This window comes from Arvicanthis niloticus, chromosome 6 (assembly GCF_011762505.2).
Source record: "Arvicanthis niloticus isolate mArvNil1 chromosome 6, mArvNil1.pat.X, whole genome shotgun sequence".
NCBI lineage: Eukaryota > Metazoa > Chordata > Mammalia > Rodentia > Muridae > Arvicanthis > Arvicanthis niloticus.
In genome coordinates this window covers 16303909-16316186 of record NC_047663.1, presented here as the reverse complement: position 1 = coordinate 16316186, position 12278 = coordinate 16303909, and the positions used below count along the sequence as shown (strand labels likewise).

General features: G+C 42.3%; 1 protein-coding gene across 2 annotated transcripts in view; it reads left to right on the top strand.

Moving 5' to 3' along the window:
* Positions 1-1027: 1027 nt before the first annotated feature.
* The window catches only part of Map3k3 (mitogen-activated protein kinase kinase kinase 3), a 62735-nt gene continuing 51484 nt past the window's right edge, over positions 1028-12278 (top strand). Inside the window, exon 1 of one of the 2 annotated variants that reach the window (XM_076935605.1) lies at positions 1028-1398. In XM_076935605.1, coding sequence (XP_076791720.1) covers positions 1395-1398 — 4 coding nt within the window. In that variant the 5' untranslated portion in view covers positions 1028-1394. The remainder of the gene's footprint in view (positions 1399-12278) is intronic. The other variant, XM_034505870.2, reaches the window with a different exon arrangement.

Genomic DNA, 12278 nt, shown 5'->3' with positions numbered 1-12278 from the left:
TGAAAGATCCCACAGCCAGTACAATTGTTTTGAGACAATATTTAGTGGCACAGGAAACGCAAAAGTGTAAGCACACTACAAAACAATATGAAGTTATTTTTTGTCAAACGTTGCATATCTAGGTAGGAAATAGATAAAACTATCTTCAGGGTAGGGATTTTCTTTCTGTTTTCCTGTACTTTTAAATTTTCTTTTAAAAAACATGTTTCGCTTTTATAATTCTAAGAGCAAAACTGTTGTCCAAAAGCAACTCTAGCAGAACTTAGAATGTGGGGACCCACATTCCAACACTACCCTAGCCTTTGGAGGGATCAGGTGTGGCCTCGGAGGTCTGAGACCCAGGGGAAAAGAGGGAAGTAAGGAGACCGCCCCCTGCTTGTAATGCCCGCACGTAGGGCTACTCAGGGGCGAGCGCAGCACAAGTGGCCTGGAAGCACCGAGCCAATCTTCCCCGCCCATTCCGCGCCAGACACCTCAGCACCTCGAGGTCGCCGACAACCGACAACCATAGGGCCGAAGGTTGTCGGTTTTTGAGGGCCTCTACAGAAAACGCCTTTACACGGCGCCAGGCCAGGGTAGCCGCTGAGAGGAACGGCGCCAGCCCGCGCGCCCGCCGAGGGTTCCGCAACTGAGTGAGGGTTGTGGGCGGAGCCTCAAGCCGGAGCTGTGATTGGAGCAGCCCACACCTTGGCCAGAGAGGCCGAGAGCGCCAGCTAGCGACGCTCCGCGGCGGGAGCTCAGCGCTCTCTCCGTGATTGGCTAGGCACGAGAGGACGGGCGCTGTCTCGGTGATTGGCAGGCTCTAGACAGCCCTCGGAAATCGCCTTGACTTCGCCCATTGGCATCCTGCGAGAGTAGGCGGGATTGGTCCGTCGTGATTAGCTGGCGGATGAGCGTGAGGGCGTTGGGAGCTCCAGGAGGAGGGGCGGGAGTATCTGACTTCCTCCTGGTTATTGGCTGGTAATGGGAGTGGGGGGTAGTGCCAAGGCCCAGCGTCTGCCTGCGATTGGCAGATGCTGGCATGAGTGACAGACTGCCAGGCTTGCTGCGCGCCCAGCGGTTTGTTTTTCGGAGCGTTCCTGAGGTGGAGAACAGGGGCCGGTCGGAGCGACTTGTGGACTTCAGGACTAGCAGGCGGGCCGGCCGAGTGGCGCCGCCGAGGCCGGGTAGGGCCGAGCCTGAGAGCGCCGGGGATGTAGCGGGCCACCCTGCTCATGCCACAGCGCCCGGCCGGAGCCGGAGCCTGGGGAGGCGGCGGGGGCCCCGAGCGCAGCCCACGGCCCCCGCGCGGAGCCAGGCCCGCTGCCGTCCCCGCCGCCTGCTCCCCCGGCATGCAGCCCCGGCTGCGGAGGTGACACTTCTGGGCTGTAGCCGCCGCCGCCGCTCTCGCCACCATGGGTGAGTACCGCCACCGCCCCGGCCTGTGCCCGCGCTGCCTCGCGACGCCCCGCCCCGGGCTGAGGGGAGGAGGACCTGGGCCGCCGCCTGACAGGCATGGACAGTTCGCCGGGCCCGGGGCTGAGGACGGCGGACCGCTCGCCTCTTCGCGGCGCCGCGACCCGGGCGGCGGTTCTGGCTACCAGGACCCTCCGGGAGTGCCCTACGGGCCAAACCCCACTCGGCAGCTTCCTTTCCGGGCGTGCGGCCGGCGCATCCCGGGGAGGGGTCTGCGGGACCGAGGCCCGTGCTCGGTCGGGCCGCCCACTCGGGTCCCCAGCGAGCTGGCGCGCGAGCTTGAGGGTGGGGGAGCCGGAGCTCAGTGTGGGGCCGGGGCTGGAGCCTGGTGCAGGCCCAGCTGCTGTTGTGTCTTTTCCTTGATTTGCTTTTTTTTTTTTTTTTTTTCCTGCCTGTGTCATTTCCTTCCCTTTGCTCACACAGGCTGGCCTGTGAGTTCCCGGGGCTTTGCTCTGGAGCTCCGTGCGCTCCCCTGCGCAGGGGGGAGGGTATGCGGGGGATCCACTGCGACGCTGTTCCCTGTTAGCAACAGCAGGCTTGAGAAATGCGAGCTGCGCTCCTCGCAGATTACTGGAAGTTAAGAATCCTTAAGCGCTGTGGGTTATAACAACTCAAACCGTACTTTTGGAAAAACCCAGCTTTTATTTTTATCCTGCGCTGTCCCTGCAACTATGTAACTTTTTGAAAGAGGCATTCGCTACATAAAAGAATCACTATGAAATCATTTCCTTTTTGTCAGTATTTGTAATTCTGCTGTGAAAATGTAATCTAAGAAAAGTTTTTCCATGTCTTCTACACAATATTTGAGCTGCTTTTTATATATTTCGCATAATTTTGGTACTTTACCAAAAAACTTGGGCTTAGCTAAGGAATGTGTGACATTTTAAATATATTTTGCTTTCCCAGTTGGGACAGGCATTGTGATGCTCTTGTTCCTGGTCTCAATCAGGTTTTGCAAAAATATTTAGTATTATCCTAAGTCAGAAAGGGGTAAAATTTAGTGAAAGTCTCCTTTGCAGAAGTATTCATTGCTTGTATGAGTGCTCCATATGAAGATGCAATGTTAATGTTTGTTTTTCCCTAAAGCAAGGTCAAGTCATTTTTGTAGGTTTAGTGGATGCAGTAGCACCTTGGCCAGATACTCGATTGTGGTGGAGCTCCTTACTCTGGTTTCAATTAATTGCTTTGTTCTTTATCACACTGCCCCTTATACAGTATGGAAAGGATTTGTTCATTTGCTGGGTTTTCTATTTCCTTTCTGTGCTATATTTCAGAGTTTTTTTCTACAGAGCTCTCATCTGAGAGACACAAAAGGAATCTAGTAAGGATTCACATTTCAATATTTATTTATTTATATTTATAATACAATATATTTCAATAGATGTTTATGAAATGTTTATTATATGGGACACATATTTCTTTATATATTAATGTGGAGCAGAATTCTTTTTATCCTCCTTAGTTTTCCTACATCTATCTACTGCTACAGAATGTAAGCTAAATCTTTAAATTATGGACCTATATTGTAATAGTCCAATATTTCCTTCTTGCCGAGTGTGTGAGCCTTAAGTTCCAAAGGGGAGTGTGAGACCCTTGAGGATGTACAGACCTCACATGTAACACATCGGTTGTAAAACCAGTGTGTGAGTATCCAATAAGGGTGACAACATCTCATTATCTAGTATGAAAATAGATGAGAGCCTATTTTCAAATTTGAAAATGTTTTCAGCCAATGTATGAATATGTGGAAAGGCCATGCTGGAAGGAAAGAAACTATGTGGGTAAAGTCCCAAAGGAAAAAGAACAGGGAACATGGTATCTTCTTATTTGATCCCGTGCCACTTTTTAAATGTATATTTGTTTCCAGTGCTGGTCATCAAACCTAAGCCTTATGAATGCTAGGCAGGCACTCTGTCATTGAACTACATCCTTAGCATTCTCTTCAATACCTTTTCTCTCTCTTTCTCTCACATTTAAAAGAATTATTTATTTTTATTTCATCTGCCTTAGTGTTTTGCCTGCATGTCTGTGTGAGGGTGTGAGCTACAGACAGCTTTGAGCTGCCATGTGTATGTTAGGAATTGAACCCAGGTCATCTGGAAGAGCAGCCAGTACTCTTAACTGCTGAGCCATCTCTCCAGCTCTTTTTTTTCTCTACCCCCCCCTCCCCTTTTTTTGTTCTGAGATAGTCTCCCTGTGTAGTCCTAGCTACTCTGGAACTTGCTATGTAGTCCAGGCTGTCCTTAAATTTAGAGTAATTCCTGCTTCCCCAGAACCTAATAAGCAGTTAATAAAAAAAGAATCCTTAATATTTTCATTTAAACTCCAGGTCAGTGACTAAAGGACTAAAACTAATTTGCATCTCTGCTCTGTGGTACTTTGATTCATAGTCATATTTTCCTGAGTGGTTCTATGCTCCAGACTCAAGCTTGTTTGACAACTTGACTTATTAGTAAAAACAGGTCAGATTTTATATTGTCTCTTAGCCTCAGCAAAAGTCTAGTGGAAACTATAACTTATCCTTGTAAAGAGTGGGAAATCTTTGTTTAGTTTTTTGGCTTTGAAACTGTGTGACTATTGAAAATTTTTTTTCTTGGACATACTAGAATTTCTTCCAGTAATTATAGTAATGCTGTTAATAATTCCTGGGACTTATTTGCTAGTGTTTATTTGTTCTTTTTCTAAATATAACTTGAAGCTTAGGGGAATATATTAAAAATGGGTAAGGACTTAGAAATATTACAGGAATTTAGGGAACTGAATACAGGATTAAAGATGATTGGCTCTGGGCTGACAACTTGGTTTGAGTTGCAGTCATTATAACTTACAGAACCAGGTCTTGCGTCTATGGCTCCAAGACTTTTGGAAGCACCTAAGAACAGTCTTTCATTTGTCTAGACCATCCCTGTAGAAAGCTCAACATGGTTAACAATGTTTTTGAGAGAATCTTGCATCACAGTTTAATAAATTAATGTGCTTATATCATGAGTAGATTTTGATTTTCTTTTTTTATAGATTTATTTTTGTTTATGTGTATGTGTTTGTGTGAGTGTCAAAAGAGAAATCTACTGAAGCGGAGTTTCAGGAAGCTGTGAGTAGCTTGTGATGAGGGTGCTAGGAGCTGAGCTCAGGTCCTTTACAAAAGCAGGACAAGCTCTTTCCCACTGAGTGACCTCTCCCACTTCTGATACTTGTTTTTGAGACAGAGTATCCATACAAGACAGGGCATCCATACAAGTCTCATGTATAGAATTTTGATGTAATATTATTTCTTTTAATGTGTAATGTGTTTTATCTACAAGTAAGTGTGTGTGTGTGTGTGTGCGCGCGCGCTGCACGTATGCCTGGTGCCCACAGTCTGGAAAGGAATGTCAGATTCCATGGAACTAGAGTAACATATGGTTGTGAGCTGGCATGTAGGTGCTGGGAATTGAGCCTTTGTTTTCCGGAAGAACAGGCAGAGCTCTTAACTGTTGAGCCATCTCTCCAGCCCTGAGTTTTGATATTTTTTAAAATGACAGTTGAGGATGGGAAGGAGTTTAGTGAGTAAGAGTGCTTGCCCTGCAAGCATGAGGACCTGAGTTTGAATTTCTAGCATCTACATTAAAAGCTAGGAATGGCTTTAACCTGTAACCCCAGCATTGGGGGAGAAGGCAGGTAGATCTTAAGAGCTCCCTGCTTGGCTAACCAGCTTAGCTGAAATGGTGTACTTCCAGTTCAGTGAGAGACCCCCATTTTAAGGCAGAAAGGTAAAGAGCACCAGAGACATCTGAGGTCTTGCTCTGCTCTCCACATGTTTATAACAGGTGCACCCCTTCACAGACACACTCATGTGCACACCCACAAACATACACACAAAATTAAGGATAAATAAATGAAGAAAAATGAAAAATGATAGTGTGCAATTGTTCACAAGAAGAGACAATTCTGTATTTTAAGAGTGGGGACACACATACACACAAAACACACATGTAATGTAATATAGTCTCTAGTCTTTTAAATTAGTTTCACCAAGTATTGAAATATAATGACAAGGGGCTGGCATTAGATATTAGATAACTGATATCAACCTTTGACTTCTACAGGCACATGCACAAGACCTGCAAATGCATACATACAAGTGGTATAAAATGATGAATCTATTGATTCTTACTAGAAAACAGTGCTTTACTTTGCAATATGCATTTAAAATTTTTGGGCCATTAGTTAAATTTGGTAGATTGTTATATCTCCTAATAATAGAATAATACATATTAGTATTTAACTTTTAAATAAAAAAATCAAGCACTCTTCTATTTAAAAGTTTTTATTATCTTTAACATTTTGAGGAGGAGTTGAGACAGGGTCTCAACCTGTAGCTGGCTGGCCTGCAACTCACTATGTAGACCAGCCTCGCCTGGAAGTCACAGAGATCTGCCTGCCTCTGCTTCCTAGTTGGTAGGATTACATATGTGAGTCACCACTCTTGGCTTCAACCATTGTTTCTGTTTTTTGGTGTTTTTTTTTTTTTTTTTTTTTTGAAACTGAGTCTCATGTGGTCCACACTGGGCTCAAACTAAACTTGCCCATGAACTCTTGATTCTCCTGCCTCCATTTCCTAAGTGCCAAGATCAACAGGTATGCACTGTGCTTGGCTGAACCATGTTTTTTTAAAAGTGTGTGTGTCTGTGTGTGTGCAGGCGCACGCATTCTCACGTGTGTGTAGGTGTGTTGTATGTATGCTCCGACATGTGGAGGTCAAAAGACAGCTTTTGTGAATCAGTTCTATTCTTTCACTGTGGATCTAAGCATCAGGTTTGCATGGCGAGAGCTTTTACAGGCTGAACTGTTGTCCTAGTCCCTTACCCTTGCTCTTGAAGGAACAATTTTTTTTTTTGGATTGAAGATAGGGTTTGGTTGTGCATACTTATTGTAAATTATTTTTGCCAGTGAGGAGGCCAGACCTGGGAGGATTGGGAAGTAAGTGTGATGGGGTACATAATGTTAAATTCCCAAACAATCAATAAAATATAATGGAAAAAAAAGGGGGGGGGTCTGGATATAGCCAGAATAGAGGCAGTGGAAATACATGAAATGTCATGAAGAGCAGGTACAGTCTGACTCAGGGACTCTGAAGCACAGACTCTTAAGTTCAGCAGTATGATCAGATGACCTGGCAGAGCTAAGACAGAGCCTTGGCAAGATGAAGAAATAACATCATTAGTTAAGTGAAGACAAAGATTAAAATATTACTTTAGACTGGGTGAGGTAGAGCACTCCTTTAATTCCAGCACTTGGGAGAAAGGCAGGTGGAACTCGGAGTTTGAGGTAAACCTGTTTTAAATAGCCAGTTCTAGGGCAGCCAGGGCTACATAGAGAGACTCTGTCCTAAAAAACTGTGACCAACAAAATATTACTTTGGGGATTTGTAAATGTGGAAAAGAGATTGTGTGGCATAGTAAATAGATATCTTGTAGGATGACAATGTTTATTACACGACATGGTGTTTCCTGTAACTTCTGGGTTAACCAAGAAAACTCTTAAAAGGGAAGTACTTAAAAAACCCTTCAGATAAAGTTCAGTGTGGAAAAGTAACTTCCTACTGGAGTTAGAAAGGAGGGTATATTGCCCCATACCATAAGTCAGAAATAAGAGAAGAAAAAGTACAAGTACCTGCTTGTTTATGATTTCTTAGGAACCTGTTTCCCTCCCCTCCCCTTCTCTTTTTGTGTGAGCACCACGTACATGCTCATGTGTGCCACAGTGTATGTGTGGAGGTCAAAGGATTGTTTGCATAGGGGTCACTTCTTGCTTACCATCATATGGGTTTTAGGAATCAAACTCAGTTTGTCAGGCCTGATGGCAAAGCACTTTTTCCTGCTGAATCCTTTTGCCAACCTGTGCTTCCATTTTACAGCCTGACCTCTCTGATCCTTGTTTCATAGGTTTCTTGTTTTCTGTGAATACACATCATACCCTTTCTAGATTACTAAATTTCTTTATAAATAAATAACATGTATTTATTTATTTTGTGTGTGTGTGTTTTTTTGTGGGGGACAGGGCACCTGTGCTGTGGTGGCATGTATGTGATTTAGAGAACAGCTTCTGGCAGTTGACTCGCACCTTTCTCAGTCTGGTTCCTAGAGATCAAGCTCAAGTGGTTAGTCTTGGCAGCGAGTACCTTCCTTCACCCTAGTAGCATCTCAAACTCCGTATTTGTTGTTTGTCTGGAACACATTCTCATTTATTTGTAGCTGGCCTGGATCTCTCCATATAGCTAAGACTATCCTTGAACTCCTGTTTCTACCTCTCAAGCTAGGATTGTAGACATGCCACAACAAATGACCCTAATTTTTAAATTTCTAGTATTTTCTTCCTTTTTTTTTTTTCTGGTAGCATATTGATCAAACTCTGATTCTCTTTATTTCTCTTTTGTTCCTTATTTGATATTTCTTTCTTTACTTTTTTCTTCTGCTCACTTTGTAAACTTTCTGGCATAGCTGAAATAGCTTGCTGTTCTGAAAGAATCTTTATTCCGTTAATTACTGATTATTCTGTTAATGATTATATCTATATACAGATTCTTGCTACTCACATCTTAAAGATATTTTCATACATTTGTATTTATGTATGATGGTTTGTATATTGTCCAAATCAGCTTACTTTGTTTTTGTGAGACCAGGCCTTGAACTTGATGTGATTCTCCTGCTTCAGACGCCCTATGGCTGAATTTGGAGGCGTTTGCCATCATACCTGGTTTAGCCAGGGGTGTGTGTGTGTGTGTGTGTGTGTGTGTGTGTGTGTGTTTATTTTGATAGAGTCTCACTATATAGCCCAGGAAGGCCTCATACTTGTGATACTACTGCCTTAAACCACCTAAGTGCTTGGATTACAGGTGTGTATCACTATGCCTGTCTCTTCAGTCTATTTCTACTTTTAAAGATTATATTGTATTTGTATATTTATTCTTTTTTAAATTTAATTTATTTGTTTTTGAGACAAGGTCTCACTATGTAACCCTGGCTGGTCTAGAACTGTTTATGGAGACCAGATTAGCCTCACAAACTCAAGAGGTCTGCCTTTCCCTTGCCTCCCTTTGTTAGGATTAAAGGCATGTGCTACCACTTCCAGCTTGTTTAAGCCTTTACCCCAAGAGTCTATATATTCTGAAGTAGCTTTTAAATTTTTCTCTTTTTTGCTTTTCTTGAGACCAGGGTCTCACTATGTAGTTTTAGCTTGCCCTGGAGCTCACTAGATCTGGCTAGCCTCAAACTCAGAGATTTGCTGCCTCCGCCTCCAAAGTGCTGGGATTAAAGTTGTACTTCACCATTCCTAGTTGCTTTTTAAATGTTCTAAAGTGGGACTAGAGAGATGGCTCAGCAGTTAAGAGCACTGGCTGCTCTTGCAAAGGACTTGGGTTCAGTTCCCAGTGTCCACATGTTGGCTTAGAAACACCTGTAACTTCAGTTTTGGGGAATTCACTGCCTCATTCTTGCCTCTGTAGGCACCAGGCAGGCAGGCAGCCATGCATGAAATATATAAAATAAATCCTTTTTAAAAAGCTTTTAAATGTATAATGCATGATAAATATTGAGCAAATGGTTACTGTTAATCATTAATAAAAATTCAGGAATAAATTAAAACCTAGAGTAGATTTAATAGCCCTTCCTGTCTTTTTCCACTGACCTTTTCATATTGATGACAATAACAGCCAGCATTTTTAAAGCATTACTGAGCACCATGAAAAGTGATTTGTGAGTTTTGGTCTCTCTTCATGTCTCTCTTTCTCAGTAATTCTCTACAATGATGCTTTATTACCTCCATTTCCCAAATGAGGAAATTGAGATGTAGGGAAAACACATGATTTAGGACTCCTTAAACTCAGATGTTTCTGACTAAAAGTTCATATTCTTGGCTGCTCTCTTCTAAGAATGCTCTTGTTTTTAAGAGTTGCTTTTATGGGATTCCATGCTGAGGGAATGCTGATAATTAAAACTCTCAGTCCAGGAAGCAATGCCTAAAAGAGCCACTCCGTTCACTTCTTGTCTTCATCTATGTCTGTAGTTGGAAGCATCATTGAAAAACGTCACTGCTTCTAGTTTTATGTTTGTCCTCATAAAATTCAACTCATAAAACCCCTGCCACACTTATATCAGCTGTCCTAGAATTCAGGCAAGAATGTCAAACCATTCTCCTAGTATCTTGTTAGTACTAGGAACACCAAATGACATTGAGAGTTGGTTAGCTTCCTGGAAGAAAAATTTGTCAACCTGATAAACCAAGCCTTATAATGGCAAATTCTAATATTCCCTTCCCCTCTCTCTTAGAGATTGAAAGTAGAGCCTTATACATGCTGGGCAAGTACTGAAATGCTTTCTACCACTGAATACTTAATGCTTCCAATGGCAACATTGATACTAAAAATTTCATGCATGTTGGATATGGGATATGGAAACAAGTGGACCTCTGTGAGGCCACCCTGGTCTACATAGCAAGTTCCAGTCCACTCAGGGTTACACTGTCTCCAAAATGTATTAAGCTCTTAATATTTTTACTGGATGCCTCTCAGACAACATTTATCTAGTACTAATCTTATTATCTTATATTGACCTTGATTAATTGTTATAGTTAGTACAATTATATATTATATTTAATAATATAAGGCAATTTATGTGTTTGTCACATTTAAGTCTATTTAGATACTATGCTTTAGGGTGTGTCTGTGTGTGTGTGTTGCTAGGGATTGAGTCCAGGACCTTGCACATTTATACCAGCCTCTGTTCTTGTTTTGCTTTGTTTTTAATTTTATTTTATGTGTATCAGTGTTTGTAGGCATACATTTTTCTCAACCTACTTTATTAAGAGTTCAACCTCTCCTTTAATCCCCCACCCATCCTTTAAATGTGTGCCCCAGCAAAACATTATTTGATATAACTGACTTTCCAAAGACATTAGAAGTTTCTACTTCAGTGTTTTGCTTTCATGTATATGCATGCATCTCTTCTTGACTTGCCTCTGGAGGAGGCCAGAGAGGGTACTGACTTCCCTGGATGGTTGTAAGCTATATGTAGATGCTGGGAATCCAACCTAGGTTCCCTGCAAGAACAGCCATTGTTCTTAACACTGAGCCATTTCTCCAGCCCTTAAAAACTTTTTTTTTTTTTTTTTTTTTTTGAGACAGGTCTTACTATGTTGCCCTGGATGGCCTAGAACTATATACAGGCAGGCCTTGAAGTCACAAAGATCCATGACTGGCTTTTGTTTGTTTGTTTATTAGGTTAAAAACAATAAAACAAGCAAATTCTTGATAGTTGTGCCAACTGACCTCTTCTTTACCTACATCATGTTCTCTTTCTTTAAAAAGCCAATAGAGAAATTGCTAGAAAAAAAATATAAAACAGTTGATGAAGAACCTACTTCCTCATTTGTTATTTTATTGAAGGTTTCTAATCTTTTGAGTACTAGAATTATATGTGTAATACATCTTCCTTCTCCCCTTTTTTTTTTTTTTTTTTTTTTTTTTTTTTTTTTGAGGCAGGGTCTTATTGTATTGTCCAGGTTGGTCTCCAAGTTAAGAGCCTCCTGCTTTGCCGGGCGGTGGTGGCACACGCCTTTAATCCCAGCACTTGGGAGGCAGAGGCAGGTGGATTTCTGAGTTCGAGGACAGCCTGGTCTACGGAGTGAGTTCCAGGACAGCCAGGACTACACAGAGAAACCCTGTCTCAAAAACCAAAAAAAAAAAGCCTCCTGCTTTAGCTTTAGTCTCTTCAGTACTTGGGTTAAAGGGCATGGGCCACTGTCCTGGAATTATATGGGAAACTACTTTTTTTCTTGCAGGTTTTAAATTTAATTTTACTTTTCTGAACAGTCAAAAATATCTTTTTAGGTATCTTTTTCTATGTCTTTCCCATGTCTCTTCAGAGGTATTCTAGGAAAAGGTAAGAGGCAAGTGAGGTTGGAGAAGAGACCAGAATCATGTTGTGTTTTCCTTCCTCTGGAATATTAATATAAGGACAAGAATAAAGGGCAGAAGATGGGCACTCTCTTTGGGTGGAGGTTTTTTTGTTTTGTTTTGTTTTTTTGTTTTTTGTTTTGTTTTTCGAAAAAGGGTTTCTCTGTGTAGCCCTGGCTGTCCTGGAACTCACTCTGTAGACCAGGCTGGCCTCGAACTCAGAAATCCACCTGCAGCTGCCTCCCAGGTGCTGGGATTAAAGGTGTGAGCCACCACCGCCCGGCGGGTGGAGGTTTTTTTTTTTTTTTTTTTCTTGCTTTTTTAAAAGGTGTGCCCTAAGTTCCCAAGTGAGTCATTTGGGGAGTGTGACAATTTACCCTCTTATTCTCCTCCAGATCACCGGATATACTTATTTTCAACCTTTAAATGTTATTTGAATGGGGTAAAGATTTCTGGGAGAATTTTAAAGCTTGAGATTGGGCTGATTTGTCTTCTGGGTTTGAAAAGTTTGTCTCCAGAGGTGGAACTCTAGTATTCCACAGTGTTTCAAGAGAAAGGGATTAAAGTAAAGCCAGTGAGTGATGAATTTCTCTGGCCAGGAGAGCTACTCTTTGACCAGCTGATCTGTCTGTAAAATTTGTAATTAGAAGCAGTATTTAAAGGTTAGGCATGTAAAAACAACTGTGTTTAAAATAGCTACCTGAGGTCCTTTAAGATGTCCTCTTTTACACATAGTGCTTTAAGAGTAAGTCTGGCTGGGTATGGTTGCCAATCCTGTAAAAATCCCACTTAGGCTGCTAAGACAGGAGGATGTCATGTTCTAGGCTAGCCAGAGCTACATACATAGTGAGCCCCTGCCTTAGGAAAAAAAAAAAAAAAGGAAGGAAGAATG